The 22,350-nt window shown below is 43.4% G+C and overlaps 1 protein-coding gene across 1 annotated transcript; it reads right to left on the bottom strand.

Moving 5' to 3' along the window:
* Nucleotides 1–3,550: 3,550 nt before the first annotated feature.
* On the bottom strand, nucleotides 3,551–4,860 carry LOC123927619. The gene is made up of 4 exons (XM_045982299.1): nucleotides 4,686–4,860; nucleotides 4,264–4,519; nucleotides 3,932–4,037; nucleotides 3,551–3,783 (listed from the first exon to the last, which is right to left on the bottom strand). The coding sequence occupies exons 1-4, from the start codon at nucleotides 4,814–4,816 to the stop codon at nucleotides 3,551–3,553; spliced, it is 726 nt and encodes a 241-aa protein (XP_045838255.1). The 5' UTR covers nucleotides 4,817–4,860.
* Between the last annotated feature and the right edge of the window lie 17,490 nt (nucleotides 4,861–22,350).

Here is a 22,350-nt window from a genome sequence, read left to right as displayed (position 1 = left end):
CTAAACCTGTACTAGAGCATGTGGGAGCTTGGAGTTTGTCTCTTTCACCAACCTGTACGTCATTGGAAAGCCATGATCATACCACACTAAGCCTTATATTCCAACATCTTCACATAAAAAGTGTTCATAGTTTGTTAAATGAATGAATGAAATCATTACTTAATGGGACGAATACTTACCACATGCAAGCCCCAATGCCATTTCAAAACAATAGAAAATTTTTCCAGTGTCACTTTTGAAAAAGAGCACTTATGATGTTGCGAAAAGTATGTGAGGAGGTCATTCTCCTCTTTGGCGTCACCCCTTATAATCACATCAGCAATTGTAAACTGCGTCTACTTTAATCAGAATGAATGAACTAGCTAATCAACCCCAAGAAAATCATTTCTATCTTGCCTTTTTAGGCCAGATGGAAGTTCTCTATATGCTACTACCTTCAATAAATCAGTAGCAACTAATGATAACCATGGGATTTGAGAGTGACAAATGTCTAGTTTGCACCCAATAGTGAACAAACAAATTTGCTCCGTGAAATAGCCATACAGCAGCCACACGCCCTCAAAATTCAGTTGGGTTACTAAAATGTTTGTAGTGCCTTTTCTTATGTTTGAGTTTCAAGAAATTAACCCAAGTGATAAATATGACCACCATGTTTACAAAAGCAAACGACACACTAAATGAAGTAAATAAAATGTAAACAGAACATTAAACAAGCTTCAGAGGAAAAATGTCTGAGAAATCAAGAGTGGGCAGGAGTATAGGCATAAGAGCTGAAGGATTTACTCTAAGAGGATGCTATGAAAATGACTGAATTGTATCATCTAACTTCTAAACGAAGATATCTTTGAGATATTCCACATAATTGTGTGTTTGTTATACTGGAGACACAATCATAAGCTCCAAGCCCCCATTGCCAATGGTGACTTCTTTCATCCCCAGCTGGCCCTGAACTGTACCCTGTCCTTCAGGATGAAGATCTCACTTCTCTGATTCATCCTGGTCATCCCTCTGGCCTGGGAAGTGTCAGTTCTAATGAGCAGGAGGAGAAGGACTGGGATTCTTCAATGAGCCTGGAAGAATGGAGGGACGCCTGTTAAATGCCATTCACAGCTCTAAATAGCCATTCAGATTAGTGGCCGTGGTTCCTAAAGGACGGGTCCCACACTGATGTGTGTGCAGACCCCTTTCAAGGTCAGTGATCCATGCAACTCGAGTGGTAATGGGATCCGACCTTTGGTGTCGAAACCTGCACCTGTTAGGCTTGGAACAATGGGGCATTCTGAAGTCAGCCACTGCAACTTGCTCTTTTCCAGACCAGTGAAAAGAATATCTCATTTCTCTTCGAAATTGGTGACCATCACACAAAATACTTTGGGGGCTATTTGCAAAACAGCACCCAGGCTGTGCAAATGACGTTATTACAGATGTAATGCCACAGACCTGCTAGCCCCACATTTTGAGAATAAAGAACATTAATCATGTCTTCCTTCCATTTCAGTGGACTGTAAATTAAACTCACATGAATAACTCTGAAGAGGAGCATGAATGCATACATGTATACACAGGGTAGGGGGTGTTAATTAAATATATGTGAAGAGCGCATTGACTCACAATTTGAAGCACTGGGTCCCAGGCTCTCTTCTCTCAGTAGCCATGTGACATTGGTAAGTCATTAGGCTTCCCCATGGAATGGGAAGAGTATCAACCTCAGAGCATATCTTTCCTCTGCTTTCAGTGCCAGTATCTATTAAAGTTTTGGATTAAATAATTTCTAAGCTTTCTCTAGTTCTAAAATTCTATTATTGTGGCTAGTTCTCTGCTTTGTTCTACCATTCAATATAATTTTAAAAGATCAAGCCACACACTCCTTACCATTCAGCAGAATTGTACCAATAGAGTTCACCATGGATTAGGGTATATATCAGGTAGTCATCTGAATCTGTATTTTCTCATTTCTCTAAAATAAGCATTGTTTATTTGTGCCAGTTTTATTTGGCTTAAGCAGCCTCCACTTTCAACCAGATCAAGAAGAATCTCACAAAAATTAATTTTGAGGGGTGAAGGTTCAGAGCTAATATTAGTTTGTAGTCACCTTCCAGCAGACTGGTTGGATGATCCCTACTATTCTTTTTCTCTTGCCTCCAGGTCATATGGCTGGACTACACTTCCCAGCCTCCCTTGCACTTGGGCATAGCCATGTGACTCGGTTTTGACCAAAAGAATGTGATGGGAGTACTGTGTGCCATTTCTAGTTCTGGTTCATAAAATCCTCACACCATCTTCCACTCTCTCCATCTGCCCGTTTAACAGAGAGAATTTCCAAGGACTTCAAGGAGGTGTGGCCACAAGATGGAAGGTTCCCATGTCCCTGAGTCAGAGCTTTGAGAAGAGCTACCCAGAAAAACTGCCTGACAAGGAACAGCCATGTTCCACCGGTGTTAAAATAAAAATGATTGTTAAGCCTCTTAAATGTGGGTATTATTAATACCAGAATGAAGTAACCCTTTTTAATACTGTCAAATGGGAAATGACTTTGATGCAATGATAACCTGCAAGTGTACTATCAGGCAAACCACCTCAGAGGTCAAAGAACAAAAAGATTCACAAAGCAAGTTAAAATGTTCCAGTCATGTGGTTTATCAATTTAATTTGAAACATACAGAGAGTAGCAAGGAAAAAAGAGAGGGGGGTAAATTAACACACTTAGGATGGACACCTGGTTAACTAAATCTGGGGGTACATGAAGTTCACGTGTCTGGTGTCTCCCGCTGCTTCGGGAAGCTTCCTCATGATATGGTTAGGAGGACCAGAGCTGGAGTTCAAGCAACACAGAGCCTCAATGATACCCCTGGACCCTCTCCTGAGGGGAGACTGCCCTAAAAATCCTGGGCTCCCTGCTCCTCCGGAACCTCTCACCACAGCCAACCATAAGAAGCCTGCAGGCCCAACACTTGCCACACCAAACAAATGCGAGATGAAAGGAGCAAAGGAAATACGAAGGCCCCTACGTCGTTTCAAACATTCCTCTTGTTTCTCCCAGTCCTGAAGAAAAGGTCCGGAGGATGCACCATGCAGTCCTTTTGTCAATAGCTAATGTCCCAACAAATAACAAGGAGGCAGCCCCTTCCTGTCATGAATTACGAGGTATTATTTTCTTCCTCATTAGTTAGCGTTGTGAAACCCTCCAGAAAATCTTCTATCTTCTGCAGCTGCTTTCCTTAAGACAAATCCGAGTATAACAAATGGTGTTTTGCATACTGAGTGGACAATGGTGACTGCCAAAAAATCCCTCTCTAAAATAATCTACGTTAACCTAATTTATACGCCACTATTTAGAGATGGGCAGCTTATAAGAAATTACTCACTCTGCTGCCAGACATTGCCCAAGAACTGAAACTTACAACCTCAGTGTAGCTTTCTTTAAGAAAACCTGTATTTGTAGAAGATCTTATTTTCGCAGATTTAACAAAAATACGTGACCATGTGAACACACTGCTAGGCTCCTTCTCAGGACCTTGAAAGCGGCCTTCAAAATGAGAGGCCCCAAAGCTTAAGCTTCATTCATTCGTGGTAAATCCACCTCTGACTGAGTGTATTCTCGAGCTGCAGATTTATTCCAGAAGTGCGCGGGGTCTCTCCGTTCAAAGGAAGCCCGGAGAGACCGCGCCAGGAAGAGACAGAGTTCGGAAACTGAAAAACCGAGTTTCCACACTTCCGAGCCATTAAAATCACAGCTGAACGTGGATGTTGCCACAACGTCCCGTTCACAGCTTTTCTTTATTCCTCAGAAATAACCAAATAACCAGATGATACTTGAAATGCCTTAAGCAAAAGACGTGGGGTGGAGGGGGGCGGGGGGTTGGGGGGGTGGAAGGGGGCGGGGGGGTGGGGGGGTGGAAGGGGGCGGGGGGGTGGGGGGGTGGAAGGGGGCGGGGGGGGGGGGGAGGGCTGACAACTAATCCCCAAGTACAAGGAGCCAGCTTTTGTGTTCTGCTTTGTCGCACCGTCTGAGGGAACACTCGCCGGCACACACGAGCCTGAGAAGAAAATATCAGGCTGCAAAGGGTATCCGTGTCTCTCAGCCAAAGTCCCTTCCAGGCTGGCCTTCCCTCGCCCGGGGGTCCCCTCACAGATGGCCAGGAGGCCAGGCTCAAGAGGACCCGGTCATCTTCCTAGTGCTTTGTCCCTGGCTTTTATTTCCTGGGAATCCCGCAGAGACACACAATTGGGATAAGCCGAGCCCCCGCGCGGACAAAGACAGACCCAGTCCGGGCAGCGCGGGCCTCTCACGTCTCCTTCCCGTGCCCACGAGGCGGACGCTGGAGGGAGCAGGAGGTCGACCCGAGGCCGACTGGGACGCCGGCGTCGTCTCTGGGCTCCCGTCAGTTCTTCCCACCGAGAAGCAAACGCGACGGGAGACCAGGCCGCCTTCTCCGGAAGGACCCGACGGAAAGCGCAACTTTTCCTCCGGAGACGGTTCGGTCCTCCCCTCGGCAAACCGCGGCGCCTGCGGAAACATCTGGAAAGCCGAGCGAACTGGGTGCTGAACCAGATTGCTGAGATCGCGTGGACCCGGCCTCCTTCCCCTAGGCCGCCGTCTGTCTACCCCACCCCGGCGAGAGAGGCCCGTCCCCGAGCCCCGACGCGGCCCGGACCCCGCCGACTGCCGACTGCGCGGAGCTCACCGAGGGGCGGCGGGAACAATGGCGGCGCGCTCAGACGGGAGCCCGGCCCTGGGGCTGCGCGGCGCGACTGTGGCTTTTATCCCGAAGGGCAGCCTGGGGAACGACGGCGTTCTACTCTGCTGGCAGAGCATCAGTCCTCCACGGAGGGATCTGCCGTCAGGACGACTCGGGCAACTTCAAAGGCCCGAGGGTTCGCGCGACGGAGTGCAGCGTCGGCCACGTGACCCCCGGGTCGCGCCGGGGCGGCGAGCGTCCTGGTTCCGCGCTGCTCGCGGGCTGCCAGGCCCTGACAGGAAAGCGAGTCCCCGCTGTAGAGCCAGAAGAACACAATTACCTCCTTATCCATTTTTCAACAGCCTCTTCCCTCGCCAATCTCTGCTAATAAGTGCGGCTTATCTTTATTTACCAGGGAGCGCCCCTCTCTGCGGAGATACCAGAAGGCCCAAGAAGGGGAGCCGAGAGAAGAGCGTTTTCTACAGAAATGAGGAGACAGCAGTTTTCTATCTCAAAAACACACAGACGTCCTTCTCCTTAGCGGAGCCTGACTCGTTACAGATAGTTAGGGGACAGCCTTGAAAACATTCTTGACAGAACGCCGGGTGGCCCGTAATAATGGGAGTTCCCATCTCACAGTTCTGGGGCTTTTCATCCTTCCCCAAATGAGCTAAACACCGTAATGCCAACGAGACTTTAAAGTCAACTGGTCTAGCCCTTGTCTCTGAGCAGAGACACATGTCACCGTTCAAAATTCGTAGATTAAGGGAGCTTAATAAGCACTCATGGTTTGTTTTGTTTTGTTTTTTTTCTTCCTCATAAACCAGGAGTGAAAGCCCTTATTCTGAGTTCAGATACTAGGAATTCCTTCTTACTGAAGCACACTTCCCGACGTTCGTGCTAAAAATGCTACTTCCCTAATTAGGTAGTTACTATGCGCTCTAACAGCAACTCAGTCATGTTTGGTTTTATGCACTTTAGAATATGCTGGAACATACCACTGCTGTGCATAAATATATATAAGATATAGCCAACATAGGACTCTCAATCACTAAATCTGTCCATCTGCATAATTATAGAGACTGAGAAAAGTGAGTTTTGGTCTTGTAAAATCCAATAGACCTTTATCCGAATTTCATGGGGAGCTGTAGGGAAACACATTCCCAAAGTGAGTGTAGTAGGTGAAAGTAAATGTCCTCCTCTAGGTCAAAGTATTACTAATTTCCCAAGCAAAAAAAATTTCCCCCTTTCCCCTAGAAAACTAGGTTCTATTCTGCCTGGTCACCTACAAAAGACTTCAAAGATCAGAGATGGTCCTAGGAGCTATGGAACTCTGAAAATATATCTTATTCATTTTTTTGAATCCCTAACCCTAAGCATAGGGACTGATGATGATGATGATGATAACAGGAAATACAATTTATTCAGCATTTAAAATGTGCCAGGGACTTCACTGTATCCTTTATGTGTGTGAATCTATTCCTTACAGCAACCTATGGGGCAGGTACTATTAAACACCTTCTTCTATAAACAAAGAAATTCAGTAAGAAACTCAGAGTGTTTGTTATGTAACTGCGCAAAGTCACACCTCTAGTAAGTGGCAACAATGGGGTTCAACCCAGGTCTTTCTGATTCCAGAACCTGGAAATTGAACTTCTATAATAACAGGTTGATGTATCATAGATGCTGAATAAACTTATGTTGAATAAAACTGAGCAGATGTAATGGAATTCGGTGGGATGCTTCTCTCCCTACTTCAAACTCTCTTCTGACTATCAAAAGCATCATTTGTTACAGATTACAGTATTATGATAGTCTTAGTACTTCAAACCAGACTACAAGTTCACTGAGGACAAGGTAATATATTCTTCATGGTAATAATACTGGCTTATGCTCCAGGCTTTACTACGTTATCCTTATAATAATTCTGAAATGAATATATTATTTCCATTTTTCAGATGAGGAAACAAATGCAGACAGGTGAAGAAAAGCTTCAAGCTAGTAGTGGGAGATACAAATACCTTCCGTTTACCTCCAAAGCCAGTGCACTTTCAACTCTGACCCATGCCACCTTTATCATCTTTGTATCCTTAAGATGGCATAAAATACAACATTGGTAGTGAGCATGAACCACAAAGTCACCATCAGATCAAAGCCAAATAAGAATCACTTTTATTTGTCAACCTTGCTCTGCAAAGACTAGGCTACTTATATTACTCAGGTCTTAAAATTCATCGTGATCCAGGAAATTTGGGCATTATTATCTTGCTTACTCTTCATTCATGGCTCTGTCCCCTCGCTAACCTTGCGAAAATCATGGAACTTTTGTTGATGAAGGGAAGAGAAGAGATGTCACACTCTTGGTCTGGTCTGGTTCTCTGTGTGATCTCATTTGCTTGGGTAGGCAATAGAAAATCTGTAGGGAGGACTGGGTGCACTGGAGGTCAGAGTCTGTTTATGCGAGAGGGCTAGACACAGAAGGAAACCCTCCACTTTCTCTGTCCCATCTACTCCTCATCCCAGGGCCAGCACTACATCAGTGTCTGCTGACTGGGCTGACAGTGTCCCATGTAGCCTCCGTGTCCTATGTCATCCTTGGGGGAAACAGGCCATCCTTGGGGGAAACAGCAGCCCCAACTTCCAAAGGAACCACAGAGTCTTTCCAAATCCTAACATTGCCATGTGGCGCCTCCACTTCTCGGGTTAGGGCATTCCACTAGAATCCACTCCCTCTTCTGCCTGTCCAGTCCCACCTCTCTGCAAGCCTGAGGTAGGGTGTCTGGCTCAAGGGAAGGGTGCTTCTTTGAACTTAGACTACAAAGATGGAACATTTTTGTTCTCACCCTGGGCCTTCTCTTTGGGGTGATGACCAGCTAGTAACTAGGAGTGTGGGAAAGGGTTACATTTCCTTGGTACTTGGTTACTTTATATGAAAGAATGTACAAATGAACATAAAAACAAGAAAGACCAGAAAGAGGGATATATTTCAAGACCAATCAGCCCATTCATGTCTGAAATCACCAAGAGATTTACCTAAAGAAGTATTTAAGTTGAGTTTTCCAGGGACTTCCAAGAAATGCATTTTAAAAACAAACCCAGTTTCAATCAAACCCTCCAAACAAACTGATATTACTGGTTTATGTGTGCACTTGGCTTTCCACTTAGTTGTAAGCAAGGAGGCAGGGACCATATATTCCTTGTGCTCCCAGCACCATGTGTGGCCCACAGTAGGTACTCATTAGGAATTTGTCGAATTCATATTAAAAGTCATTAGAGCTGGGGCCCTGGGGGGCTCAGTGGGTTAAAGCTTCTGCCTTCGGCTCAGGTCATGATCTCGGGGTCCTGGGATTGAGCCCCGCATCAGGCTCTCTGCTCAGCAGGGAGCCTACTTCCCCCTCTCTCTCTGCCTGCCTCTCGGCCCACTTGTGATCTCTGTCAAATAAATAAAAAAATCTTTAAAAAAAGAGCTAAGTGAAATAAGTCAGTCAGAGAAAAACAAATACCATACGATTTCACCCATGTGTGGAATTTAAGAAACAAAACAAAGAAAAAAGAGACAACCCAAAAATCAGACTCTTAACTCTAGAGAGCAAGCTGATGGTTACCAGAGGAGACGTGGATCGGTTGATGGGTGAAATAGGCGAAGGCGATGAGGAGGAAACTTATGGTGATGAGCAGTGGGCGGTGTGTGGAAGTGTTGAATCGCTATGTTGCACACCTGAAACTAATATAACATTGTATGTTAACTATACTGGAAGTTAAAAATTAGAAGATTAAATTAAAAACTGTTTTAAAGGAGAAAAAAGTCATTAGGGAAGCTCATTTGTCCTGCAGGAGTTAAATATAAAGGAGTAATGGAGAACACTAGAATGGAGACACCCACGTGGACCTCTGGCTCTCAGTGGAGCTAGAATCTTTGGACTGCATGAAAAGTAATAGGGCTCTCATGGTGGGGCTCTTCGGCCTCTTGACAACTGCAAGGGAATTTGGAGAATAAATATTTTGACATCTAGACCCAAATTATTGGTCATGTGATCGCATGTGAGACTGAGGATCCATGACAGGACAGCAGAAATGAGGAACTTGGCATCAGCTATGAGAATACACTTCACTGACTTGGATGGAGCATAGAAGCCAGAAGACTAGCTTCAGATGCCTCCCTTGCTTCCCAGTCCCGCCAAAATTAGCCTTCAGCATAAAGCTCCATTGCATATGGGCTGAGGGTGACCCTTTGCTGTTCCTTTATTCTTCTCATGCACATTCTTGGCATTCCAAATCCTTGGCTCTCCTTGTCCCAACCCTACCATTCCTTTTCAGTGGGGGCAAGTCTCTAAGTTCCTCATCTACAGAATGGGCACAATTCATAGTTGCTCTACCTGACTCAGGATTCCTGGGGGAATCAGATGAGATTATTCATTCATCCTTTCCATGGGCATTAAGTAGTTGTTAAATAACATCATTGTGAGAAAGACTGTAGCAGACACAGTAATAGACTGGCAGCTTTCCTCAGGGACCCAATCAATGTACAAAGCCACACAGGCCTATATATATTTTCCAAGTTGAAAGTCATTAATCCAAGAAAGGCCCAGATACTGTCCTAGGGGAGCCCTTAGGATAGGTGGAATATTCCAGAAGGAGGTATTAAGAAAGGTTCCAGAGGGGCACTTGGGTGGATCACTTGAGCATCCAACTGTTGGTTTTGGCTCCGGTTGTCATCTCAGGGTTGTGAAATCCACCCTCGTGTTGGGCTCCATGCTCAGCAGGGAATCTGCTTAAGATTCTCTCTCTCCCTCTCCCCTTGCCCCTCCCACACGTTCTCTCTCTCTTTCTCTCTCTCTCAATAAATAAATCCTTTTTTGAAAAAAAAAAAAAAAAGAAACAAAGAAAGAAAGATTCCAGAATAGAAGCTGCTGCTTGTGAGCTGAACATCTAGAATTAAAATAAAAGCAGTTGGGAAAAAATATTAATAAAAAACACTGGGTAGAGGTTATAAATAATAACTAATTTATGGAATGCTCTATGTTTTAAAGTAATGCTTAACTCTTAGGCAGATTTCAAACGAGTAATAGATAACATTTTTCAAGTATGAGCTGCTAGCTACTATAATAAATCATAGAGTCAAGACTTAAACTCAGGGGGTCAGAATTCAAATACTGCCTCTCAGACAAAGAAACAAAAATAATAAAAAGTGACTTCTCAGCTAATTCAGTCCCCCTCAGAACTGTGATTTTGAGAGAAATAAGTTTTGGATCCCTGTGCAGTTCAGCACGACCTATCTGGGAAATTACTTTACATTTCAGACAACGAAGGTCCGGGAATAAAACCGACCTAACAGGTCTAATCAGAAGTAAATCTAGGGTAATTTGCACTATAGCCAGCAGATGGCAGAAAGCGACAAGAAAATGACTGGAAACCACAGCGGGAAGCCCAGCTAGCTCCCACTTTGCATCACAAAACGTATTTTGCATACAATTTGGTTTGTACAAAAGCTACAAAGCTACAAAGCCTGCCTCCAAGAAGCAAGCTCTGCCATCAAAACCGTGTTTGAAATTCTCCAGTCAGTCACCTAGCCCTAGTGAAGTAAGGAGGAATCATTCCAGCAGCCTCTCCAAGACATTTCCTCTATAAAGCTGTCGTCCAGGTCTGGCCAGTGCTGACCAAGCCACCCCCTGGCCTCGTCCCAGGCTCTTTCTGCTGCAGGAAATCTTGGGGCTGTGCAAATGATAATGTCTGGAAAGTACCTGGCAATGTACAAAGAGCTCTACCCCAGTTAAGACAAAAGCCAGTAGTGTATTCCTTCAACAAAGGTGTGTTGCGCATCTATTGTGTGCCCGGCTCTGGCCTCAACCAAATGCTTGCCTCAGCTATTTACTTACCTTTTCCTATTTCCCCAGCAGCACGCCAGATGCAAACGCGAGAGGAAAGAAGTTAGTTCTGCGAATTCATTTCTTGCCACAAAAATAGCAGAAACCAAAGATATCCTGGAAACATTAAAAGATTTCAACCAAAACAAAGCACCTGAGACAATCTGATTGTCATCTTGGATACGAAAAGATCTAAGTGTTAAAGAAAACTCAGAAGGTATAAAGGAAAATATATTATCAAATCTGATTACATAAAAAGTTTGATCTGCTGAACTACAAAAAGCACCTTAAAAATAAAAAACATAAAAAACCGCCGAATATATGACAAAGGACAAATATTCTTATAAACAAATATTCTAGGGGCACCTGGGTGGCTCAATTGGTTAAGTGACTGCCTTCAGCTCAGGTCATGATCCTGCAATCCCGGGATCGAGTCCCACATTGTGCTTCCTTCTCGGTGGGGAGTCTGCTTCTCCTTCTGGCCTCTCTCCTCTCATGCTCTCTCTCTCCCAAATAAATAAATAAAATCTTTAAAAAATATATTCTAAGAGCTTTTATCAATCAAAAAAATTATATATCTGTAAATCTTAAAAATCAAAAAGATGGGCAAAGGACATGAACAGGCAGCTTGGATTTGGGAGGGGGGAAGGAGCCAGTGCCAAGAAAACATTGGAAATTGGGTCAATTTCAATTATAATGAAATAAATGCACATTTAAATAGCTTATTTTTCATCCCTGGGAATGATCAGGTCTCTCATCAGAGAAGCCTTCCCTGATCACCCTCTCTGAAATAGTAACCCTATCAATCACCATTCCCTCGGACTGCTTTGTTATTCTTAGCATACATCATTACCTGGTTTATATCATGATATATATTTGCCCGTTGATTACCTATCCACTAGCAATATCATACCATTGGGACAGGATCTGTATCTGTCTTCAACGCGGTATTCTTAGTGCCCAGAACATTTCCTGGCACACAACAAGCTCTCAAAACTAGGTGTAGAATAAATCAATTTAGGACTTTATAAGTGCTCATTGCAGGAATATATATACATATATATGCAATTCAGTGTGCCTTAATAGGACTAGTTAATGAATTATAAACATTTTTTTAAATCCCTCAATCTTCTTATGTTGAAAAAAATAGAATGAATAGAAGTGCCTCCCTCATATGGTTTTTGTGAGGGAAAAAAAATGATACCTTGTAGTTGGTGCATAGATACACTCAGTAAATGCTAGTTGTTGACAGCTAGTCACTGCTTTGCAATCATTTAAAAAAAAAAAAGTTAAATCAAACGTACCACTATGGAAGATGTTCACAAAATATTGTTAAATAAATTTTTTTAAGTCAGTTTGCAAAGTAATATGCATACTATGATTGTAGAACAAGGCTCAGAAAATTTCTGAGTAAACACCCTAAACCGTTGATGACCAGGGCATAGCAACCTATGATGAAGAAAGTCCACAAGTTAAGCCTGGAAAAAGAGAAGGAACCAGGCATCCTCTTTTATTTAAACATACTTGTGTATTGTCTGAATGTTTTGCAAAACTTATTTACTACTTTTGCAAAACATATGCACTACTTTTGCAAATATATACAAACTTTGAAAGAAGATGGGTACGTGGAAACCGAGAAGCCAGAAGCCAGACTTTCCTCAGACGATCAGACAACGTCTCTGTTGTTAGGCTGCATGAAGGAAATGGGTTGAGGCTCCAGAAAATGCACTCAAGCTACTAAAAGAATTTTTGCCCCAACTTGCTTTCAGTTTTCATAGCTGAAATCTGACACTACACTTAAAGTCTGGAACAACTCTTCTACTCAAGCCTGGTGAGAAAAGTCTATTAGATTTGATTTCATAAACCAGCTCACAGGATGGCTGGAAGGATGGAATGAATGAACAAATTTGAAAGACAGAGCTTTGTACATAATGAGTGTCTACTAAGAACCAGTGATGTCAGAATCTGAGGCAGAGAGGAATATTTTTAACGATGGGGTGGGGAGGGTAATTAAATTGCATTTGCTGTTTGTGCTCCTTTGTTAAACAAATGTTTATTGAACATCTAGTATGTGCAAGGCACTGGGCCAGGAACAGGAGAGAACAGGATGAAGGTAGTCTTCATCTTTGCCCTCAAGAGAATTCCTTCTTTAGGCAGCCTGCTTATGCAGGAACCATATTTATCTGCAGTGCTGTGTTTTGGGCTTTTTTTTTGTCTATAATTAAACATACAAAGGGATGGAAACATAATGACTACCTTTAAGTTTGGAAGTTGAACTAGTATCCCAAGTGCTTCCTTGAGCAATAAAATGGTGTACATGCAGCCCCCGAGGGGCAATATTCCAGAAGGGGAATGTGCTGATGAAATAACATATCCCACAATGTTGGCAGTTTTATCGCACCATTATGTAACAGAAGTGGCAAAGACAAGGGCTCTGGGGAGAAAAGCCCATACTTTTGGTGCAAAGTAACCCATTCCCCAAGACAGGAGTTCCCTATTAAGTAAAATAAAAACACATGTCTCTACACTCATGTATGAGAGTCACGGATCCATGAGTCCTTCTGGAGCATTATCTACTGGAAAGGGACACACAGCCCAAGCAGCAGCAAAGGGAGAAGGCATACATGGGGCAAGGAAGATTGGGAAGCAACATAGTCTCTCTGAGGAGCTTCCCAGGGCCAAGCTTGGACTCTCCCCGAAAGAGCTCGGTCTGTACAGAAATTGTATACATTTGTGACTGTCTGCTCACCTGAGTCTGTTGTGTTGGTCTCCATCCATTTATTTTACAAGGATTTCTTTAGAATCACTGTCATTCATTGATTCATTTTTTTACTCCTCTTGTGGGGAGCAATCCAGTCCTATGCCCAGAGTGCATGTTCTCAAAGCCATCTGTAGATGTTGGGAACAAAACAAGTAGATTTGGTGGGGGGGGGGGGGAGTCAATAGAACTCTCTGGAACTACAGAAAATATTCTAGAGCTCTGCTCGATTTCCTCTACACTGTCTTGGCCTCAAGCAAGGCACTGGACAGAGCATGCAACAACAGCAAGGCTGATCATGTTATTCATATTTGTGGAAGGGAACTGAGCAAAACTAAAGTGAAAGCCATTGGGGACCCTGATTCTGGGATGGCTTCTGTGGAAGCAGGTAACTGACAGGAAAAAGTTTGTTCTGGGTTGCCCATTTTCAATGACTCTTCAGGACTAAACTAATCCCACCAGCAGCTGCTCCTTATGGAATGTCCTTTCTACCTTTGCATTTAAGTAAACCAGATCTTGCAAAAAGTTGGTTTTATTTTAAACCTTCCCCCTCCTTTTTAGGGTCAGAATGTCAGTACCATGCTAAGTCCATATTACTTCATGTTAGGAGTTACCTCCAAAGACACAGGGTAAAAATTTATGGTTGCTTAAAACTCAGTAAGAAGAAAATGAACAACTTGATTAAAAGATATGCACTGATTAGATGCATACCTTAACCAAAGAAGATAGACAGATGGCAAATACCCACACAAAAAAATACTTCACATCATATATTATCAGGGAAATATAAATTAAAACAATGAGATACCACTACCCATCTATTAGAATTGTGAAAATCCAGAATATTGACAACATCAAATTCTGGCAAAGATGTGGAGGAACAGGATCTCTCATCCATTGCTGGTGGAAATTCAAAATGGTATAGTCACTTTGGAGATCAGCTTGACAGTTTTTACAAAACTAAACATACCCTTACCATTGATCCAACAATCATATTCCTTGGCATTCACCAAAGGAGTTAAAAACTTGAGTCCACATAAAAACCTGCACACAGATGTTTATAGCAGCTTTATTCATAACTGCCCAAACCTGGAAGCAACCAACTTGTCTTTCAGCCCGTGAGTAGATAAACTGTGGTACATCCATACAGTGGAATATATTATTTGGTGCTAACAAGAAATGAGCAACCAAGCCATGAAAAAACATGAAGGAATCTTAAATGTATATTACTAAATGAAAGAAGCCAATCTTAAAAGGTTACATAGTGTATGATTCCAACTATTTGACATTCTGGAAAAGACAAAACCATGGAGAGAGTAAAAAGATCAGTGCTTGTTAGAGATTATAGCAGAAGGAAGGGATGGATATTTGGAACACAGAGATCCTTAGGGCAGTGGAACTATTCCTATCTTACTATAATGATGAATACATGTCATTATACATTTGTCCAAAGCCACAGAATGTACAACATCAAGAGTGAATCCTAATGTAAACTTCAAGCTTTGGGGAACAATTATGTGTCAGTGTAGATTCATCAATTGTAACAAATGTATCACTCTGGTGAGAAATTTCAGTAATGGGGGAGGTTGTGGGAGGGGAGTGGTAAGCATTATGTGGGAACTCTCTATACCTTCTATTCAATTTTTGCTGTGAACCTAACGGTGGAAATAAAGAAGGAAATCAGGAAATAGTCTATTAAAAAAAAAAAAAAAGTTGTGGTTGGTGAAGGCAACCCAGGGAAAAGAGAATGGAAAACAAGTCTTTGACTGTCTCTTTAGATATTAAGGAACACTTTCAAAACAGAAACTGCTGTTCATTTGTGAGGAGTATGCCCAGCTTCCAAAATTCTTCAGAAATGCTTCTTTTTGGTTTCATCCAGATGTCTTACTTATTGATAATTCTAAAATTAAGTGTGAGTTTGAGGAGTGAAAATTATTTTTCTGTTCATTTTTTAAACAAGTACTTGAAATTCCTTTCCTCTATAAACCACAAATCTTTCAAACTTAAATCTTGAGTTAAAAGATAAACTACCCCCTCAAAAGCCTCCCAAGGGATTTCCACTTAAATTTGGCAATTCCTGTACTTAACCTTCATTCCTTTGCATTTTCCTGACAGGTTTGTACATCTTTTCCGGTCCTACCCTCAGCTTGTCTCTCCCAGCCATCAATACACGCCTTAGCAGGCAGTTCTTTCTAAGGGCAGGTCAGGCAGGAAAAGTTTCCATCAACTCAACAGGAAACTGCTGGATTCATGTCCGAGCTCCTTCCTTGACGACCACTGTCCCCCACCTCCAGCATGGAAAATCCAGCATAGTTGTGGGAAGATACAGAAAATGATGAGTTGGGTGAGGAATACTTCAAAGGAAATTATGGGAAGTTTAGGGGCACTCATATTAATAGGCAGTCATTTGGAAATCTGGCTTGACCCAACCTTTGGAAGGAAAAAAGTGTCACCAGCAGAAACAGTCACTCAGTACTCTGCTCACCTTGTGTCTTTGCTAAGAAATGTCAGAAGTACGATCATAAGTGTAATTCTTGAGACTTAAACTTTGCAAGTAACTTATGTCAGTTGTGTTCAATTTACTAATAGTCGTTGAGTACCATTTTATTTTTTTTTAAGATTTTATTTATTTACTTGACAGACAGAGATCACAAGTAGGCAGAGAGGCAGGCAGAGAGAGTGAGAGGGAAGCAGGCTCCCTGCTGAGCAGAGAGCCCGATGTGGGACTCGATCCCAGGACCCCAAGATCATGACCTGAGCCGAAGGCAGCGGCTTAAACCACTGAGCCACCCAGGCGCCCCGTTGAGTACCATTTTAACAAATGCCTAGTGCTATTGCTAAATTGCTGGCAATGTAAAGATGAATTTAAACCAAAAACAATGTTTTGCCCTATGGGAGCTGAAAGGGGCCAGCCCACATTCTCAGAATGCTCTGAGAAGCATTCTCTCCCAGAGGAGATCATTGTAGAAATAATTTAGAAAATTTTACATAATTGAAGGACATGAGTCTCCCAGATGGAGATCCCATAGAGTACTTACAACAGCAGAAGAACATAAACCAACACAAAACACACGCTGGTGAAATTTTCAGAATATTGGGGACAGAAAGAAGATCCTAAAAGCTTCTAGCGATGGAGAAAAACAGAGTATGTACTCGTTTAAAAGGAATAGGAATCAATCTATCACCATAGGAGAATGGTAGAACTGTGGAAAGGTGGGAAAATGGTAGAAATGTGGGAAAAGTGGTGGAAAAAATATTTCCAACTTAGAATTCTCTACCCAGATAAACTATCAAACCTATATGATATATTTAGACCTTAAAGATCTCCAAATTTTCCTTCCAAGAACTTTTTCTCAAGAAGTTTCTAAATCAATGAAAAGGAAGGAATCTAACTCAAGAAGGACTCAAAAGGAGTTCCCAAGTTATTGGTGAAAAACAATTCCCGATGACAGCTTTCCCCCAGCCCAGAATGCAGCAGTTCAGAAAGCTGACTCTTAGAAGACATGGACAGAATTCCTGGTGTGTTTGAAGGAGATTTAGATAATTGGGAGAAGGAATAGAGGGTAAATTAGGGGTAAGTACATAGAAAACTAAGCAAACCAGAACATGAGGCAATGATTAACTCTAGCAAAACAAAAAGTTGCATAAGAAAAGAAATATAATCATGATGTATTATATAGCTCATGTGTGAATAACATTCATATAGTCAAAACAATATAAATACTGGATATGGATCTAGAAGAAAGTCTAATTTAACTATACTGGGAGGATGCAGGTGGGTGGGCAGGAAGCAATATGTATATGGGAATGGACACTTTTCCATGGTGAGAACTCATCAGATAATAACTAAAACTGGAAAATTAAGAAACAGATGAAAATGAGAAAGAAAAAGCCAAACAAATCGCAAGTTTTGTTGCCAGAGAATGCTAAATACAGACTGAACTGGACAAGGCACTGGTGGTTTTTGTAATAAGCTTTGCAGAACCATTTGCCCTTTTTAAAAAAAGATTTTTAGCTATTTATTTGAGAGAGAGGCAGAGTGAGAGAGCACAAGCAAGGAGAGTGGCAGAAGGAGTGGCAGAGAAAGAGGGACAAGCAGGCTCCCCGCTGAGCAAGGAACCCAATGCTGGCTCTCCCCAGGATTCTGGGACCATGACCTCAGCCAAAGGCAGATGCTTAACTGACTGAGCCACCCAGGTGCCCAGACCATTTGACTTTTAAACTATGTGCATGCATATCTTTGATTTTAAAAAAAAATTAATATAAGGACACATTGTCTTCTAGAGAAATTTCCATCTTTCGTGGCTTGGAACAGCTTCTCTAGTTTTAGAAAGACCATGTCAAGCAGCAATGAAAGCATAAGCTTTGAGTCAGACTTACCTGGACTCAAACCCCGGAGTAGCCGCTACTAATTCTGACCTTGGGACAGTGAACATTTTTTAGCCACAATTTTCACATCTGTCAAATGAGGATAATAGGAATCATAATAATGCCTATTTTATCCGGTATCACAAAGATAAAATAATACTATGTGAAAAGCAAATAAAAAGTACTCAGTAGGGGCGCCTGGGTGGCTCAGTGGGTTAAGCCACTGCCTTCGGCTCAGGTCATGTTCTCAGGGTCCTGGGATCGAGTCCCGCATCGGGCTCTCTGCTCAGCAGCGAGCCTGCTTCCCTCTCTCTCTCTCTGCCTGCCTCTCTGTCTACTTGTGATCTCTCTCTGTCAAATAAATAAATAAAATCTTTAAAAAAAAAAAGTACTCAGTAAAAGGTGGATTTTTTTTTAAAGATTTTTATTTATTTATTTGACAAGAGAGATCACAAGTAGGCAGAGAGGCAGGCGGGGGGGGGGGGGTGGGCGGGGGAAGCAGGCTCCCTGCTAAGCAGAGAGTCCGATGCGGGACTCGATCCCAGGACTCTGGGGTCATGACCTAAGCTGAAGGCAGAGGCTTTAACCCACTGAGCCACCTAAAAGGTGGATATTTTTATTGTCATTGATAGAGAAGTAGGTAGTACATAGAGATATGTATAATGGAAATAGATGACGTCCTAAGATGATGTCTTGGCTATGAATTTGTCTGTCTGTGTCTCTGAAGCCTGCTGCCCTTCATAGGTCAGCACGTAGCACCTTGCCTGGCACAAAGGAGTGGCTCAAGGAGTATCTGCAGAACCAATAAATGAACAGATGAATAGATACATGTATACCTCTTAGCTCCCAGCCCCTCTGGATATTCTAGAATCAATTCAACCCCAGGGAGAGGAAATTCAATGAGCAAAGAGAAAACGCTGCCTTCCTGCTCTGTCCTCACATAGGATTTCTGGTTACCCTCACAGCCCTGGCATTGACTCTGTACGCCAAAATTTCCGCTTCTGGTAAGGATTCCAGACACAAAGGATTGGAGCCCACCCTAACAGCCTTATTTAACCTAACTGCCTCTTTAAAGACTCCATCTCTGAATAGAGTTATTTTCTACTAGAATCCCAGTTAGTACGTCAACATATGAATTTGGGAGAGGACATAGTTCAGTCCGCCAGCCCACTTTTCCCTGTGAAACAGATAATTGGGATACTGCAACATATGAAGAATGAAGAAGGTCGTTCTCCTCACAGGAAGCAGGGAGAAAACCCTGAGCATTAGATCGTGAAACCTTGGAATCTGTCTGACAAATGTTAAGCAATGGCATGCCCAGAGCATCAGATACCCCAAGAGGAGGAAATCGTATAAGAGAGGGATGATATGTAACCAAAGCCTGGCAGGTAAGGAATTGGAACAAAAGTTTTTAGGCAAGAGGTGGCAAATTCAAATGTTTATGACGTCCAGGGAGGTGATGTAAATAGATCAAGCTAAAAAGTTATGGAGGCGCACATATACAAGCTGAAATACGATGGAAGCAGTGGTAGGGTGCGCATCAAGCGGAAAGGCTGTGCTCTTCTATAATGGGGAGGGAGGCTCAATGGTAGGCATTCTTACCAGATTTTGATATTCTTCCAAAGAAGCCAAAATCTAGATTTTTATGTGACTTTGCAGATATATAAATGATCGCTTAAAATTTTAAAATATTTCAAGTCAATCAAAACTCGTTTGTTGACCAAATTTGGACCACAGATCGTGAGTTTTAATCTAGATCTAGAAGCTTTTGAGCTAGCCAGTAACAGGAGGGAAGGAAACAAATATTCATATTGTACACATCTAGCACTGGTCTAGGTACTAAAATAATTTATTTTGATTAAGCCTCACAATGCTAAGAAGAAGGCATTATTATCATCCCCTATTATTGTTTTTTTAAATATTTTATTTATTTATTTTAGAGAGAGAGAGAGACCATGCATATGTGTGCACATGGAGAGTGGGGAGGGAGAAGGAGACAGAAATTTTCAAGCCGACTCTGCGCTGAGCACAGAGCCTGACTTTGGGGCTCGATTTCACAACCAAGAGCTCATGACTTGAGTGGAAACCTACAGCTGATTTCTTAACCAGCTGAGCCACCTAGGTGCCCCTATGATCCTGTATTCTAATGAATGAGAAAACAGGCTCGGGTAGTCGGAAGCACACCTAAGATTACCCGACTGGTCAATGACAGAACCAGATTCAAAACCCAGGGTGTACTGGTTGCAAGGGCCCAGGCCCTTCCACACCACCACTGCATCTTCCGTATTAGCTATCCTCAACCCTAGCTGGCAGGTGGAAATCACCTAGAGCACTTTTCAAATCCTCCATGCCCAGATCACACCCAGACCAGTTAAAACAGAATCTCTGGGGGGTGGGACTCAGGCCTTAGTACATCTTTAGTTCTCCTCTAGTGATTCAAAGGGAGCCACGATGTAACAGCACCACTAGCATCACATGGAATCTTGTTAGAAATGCAGAACCTGGAGCTCCCTACCCCAGCTCCACTACATCAGAATCCGCATTTAATAAGATCTTATGTGCAGTTTGAATGCACGTAAATATTTGGGAAGCATCGGTCCGGGAAAGAAGTAACGAAGGACTCAACTCGGCTTCAAAAGTCTAGCTTCATTGGGCGCCTGGGTGGCTCGGTGTGTTAAGCCGCTGCCTTCGGCTCAGGTCATGATCCCAGGGTCCTGGGATCGAGTCCCGCATCGGGCTCTCTGCTTAGCGGGGAGCCTGCTTCTACCCTGCTCCCTCTCTCTCTCTGCCTGCCTCTCTGCCTACTTGTGATCTCTGTCTGTCAAATAAATAAATAAATAATCTTAAAAAAAAAAAAAGCCTAGCTTCATCTTTGAAAATGTGCATTTATTAATTTTCCAAAGTTGGGGAGTGGGAGGAGGAGGGGTTTAGAGGGGGAAAAGAGGAAAGACAAACGAGGAGTTTCGAGCACCGTGGTAAGGAGAACACCGACTTGCATCTGAGTGCTGTGCTTTCGCTTCCAGCGGTTTCTCGGATGACCCGTTTCAATGTGTTTGCTTTCGCTTTTCCCTCAGATTATCGAAGATCGCTGGTCCTCTCTTCTATGAAAGAAAAAATTATTCATGACACGTGTTAAAATAAGAGGGTAAACCTTGTTCAGGGAAAGTACTGGCAGGAATATAGTGACTACTGCATCGGGGCTGTGCAGTAGGAAAAGAAACTGAGCTCAACTCTGAATGTACGGGGAGAAGTGGGGATTTACAGCCAACGTGGGAAGGTCCACAGATGGAAAATTACTAAGAGGAAATATCGGGGATAAGGGGGTGGTGGTGGATTCTGGCTTAGTCAACCAAAAAAGAGTCTTGCCAAAGGCAGACCAAGGTGACCAGACATCACTCAGGGAAAGGTGGGGAATGAGGAATTTGGTCAGAGAGCCAGGGTGACCAGATACCAAGAATGGCTAGACCAGCTTAGTGGGATTCTTGCTAACCCTGGTCCATGCAAAGACAGACAGGGAAATCCAAAAGTCTAGGCCAGGTTGGGAAGAGAATTCAAAGAAGTCTTACTGAAGTTCAAAGAGAGACCATCACTTCCCAGCTTCCGACTCAGATTAAGAAAGCAGAGAAAATGTCATCAGTCAAGGCTCACCTCAATGTGGACCCGATTTCAGACAAACAACAGGCATTCCACAAACATGCACCAAACCCTGTCTTTGGGCCGGCTGCTAAATCGTCTGGGAGGCAAGAGAAAGGAGAAAGGGACGGTGGCCTGGTCCCAGCTGGCAATGTGGCCCAATTCTGCAGGCCCGGTCACCCCGTAACCCCGCTTGCTTCCCATGTTAATGGGGAGTAAACGAACACTGGAGAAAAATCCAAGTCAGCTATTCTCAGTGACAGGGCTGGCCCACAGGGCTCAGCACCTGCTCCTTCCTCCCCTCCAGCAAACTGTCCTCCCCGCCCTCCCGGTTTGCACCACCAAGGCCTGGCTCTGGGGAGGCGGACGCTGTGTGTTGTTACAGCTCTTTAACTCTGTCTTATTATCCTCTGTTCCTATAGCCAAGGTGCTTGACTGCTGCTTTCATGGTGTTGTCAGGTTTCCCTTTGATGCCTAAATTAATACTAATGGGAAACCCTCTGGGCTGTTCGCTGACTTTTCCTTCTGCTCAGTTTCTCCCAGTTGAGTCGTCTTCCGTCTGCACTGTGCGCTCATCTGTCAGCCCTCTTCTTGGATCCATTTGAAAAGGAGCCTGAACATCTTACACAGGGTTTTCCGCTCTCGAGCCGGGTAATTCAGATGGGGGCGAGCAAAGAACGTGTCGCGAAATCTGCCTGATGAGCCATCTGGACGCTGCAAGCTGGTGGCTCCGCCCCTTTTGTCGCAGAGGCTGTCTGGGCTTCAAACCTGCGGGGGTTCCCTGTTGGATGACCATCGCAGGGGGTGCTCCCTGTCACTGAGGGAGCTCAGCAAAGGCTCTCCTGACCTCACATACTTTTTTTGTGGGGGTCACCACCAAAAGTCTCCTCTTTAGAAGTTGTTCTTTTAGGGTTTTGTTTCATTTCTTAGATTAGAACCAAGGGAAGGAGCTTTGCGAAGGTTTGCATGGGAAAGCTATGATTAGTACCCGTTTGGATTGAGGGACTCTGTGGACAGAGAGCGAGAGCAACCTGAAATAAGCAGCTTT

Source organism: Meles meles, chromosome 17, assembly GCF_922984935.1.
Source record: "Meles meles chromosome 17, mMelMel3.1 paternal haplotype, whole genome shotgun sequence".
Classification (NCBI taxonomy): Eukaryota; Metazoa; Chordata; class Mammalia; order Carnivora; family Mustelidae; genus Meles; species Meles meles.
The sequence above is the reverse complement of the archived record's forward strand: the minus strand, read 5'-3'. Positions and strand labels throughout refer to the sequence as shown.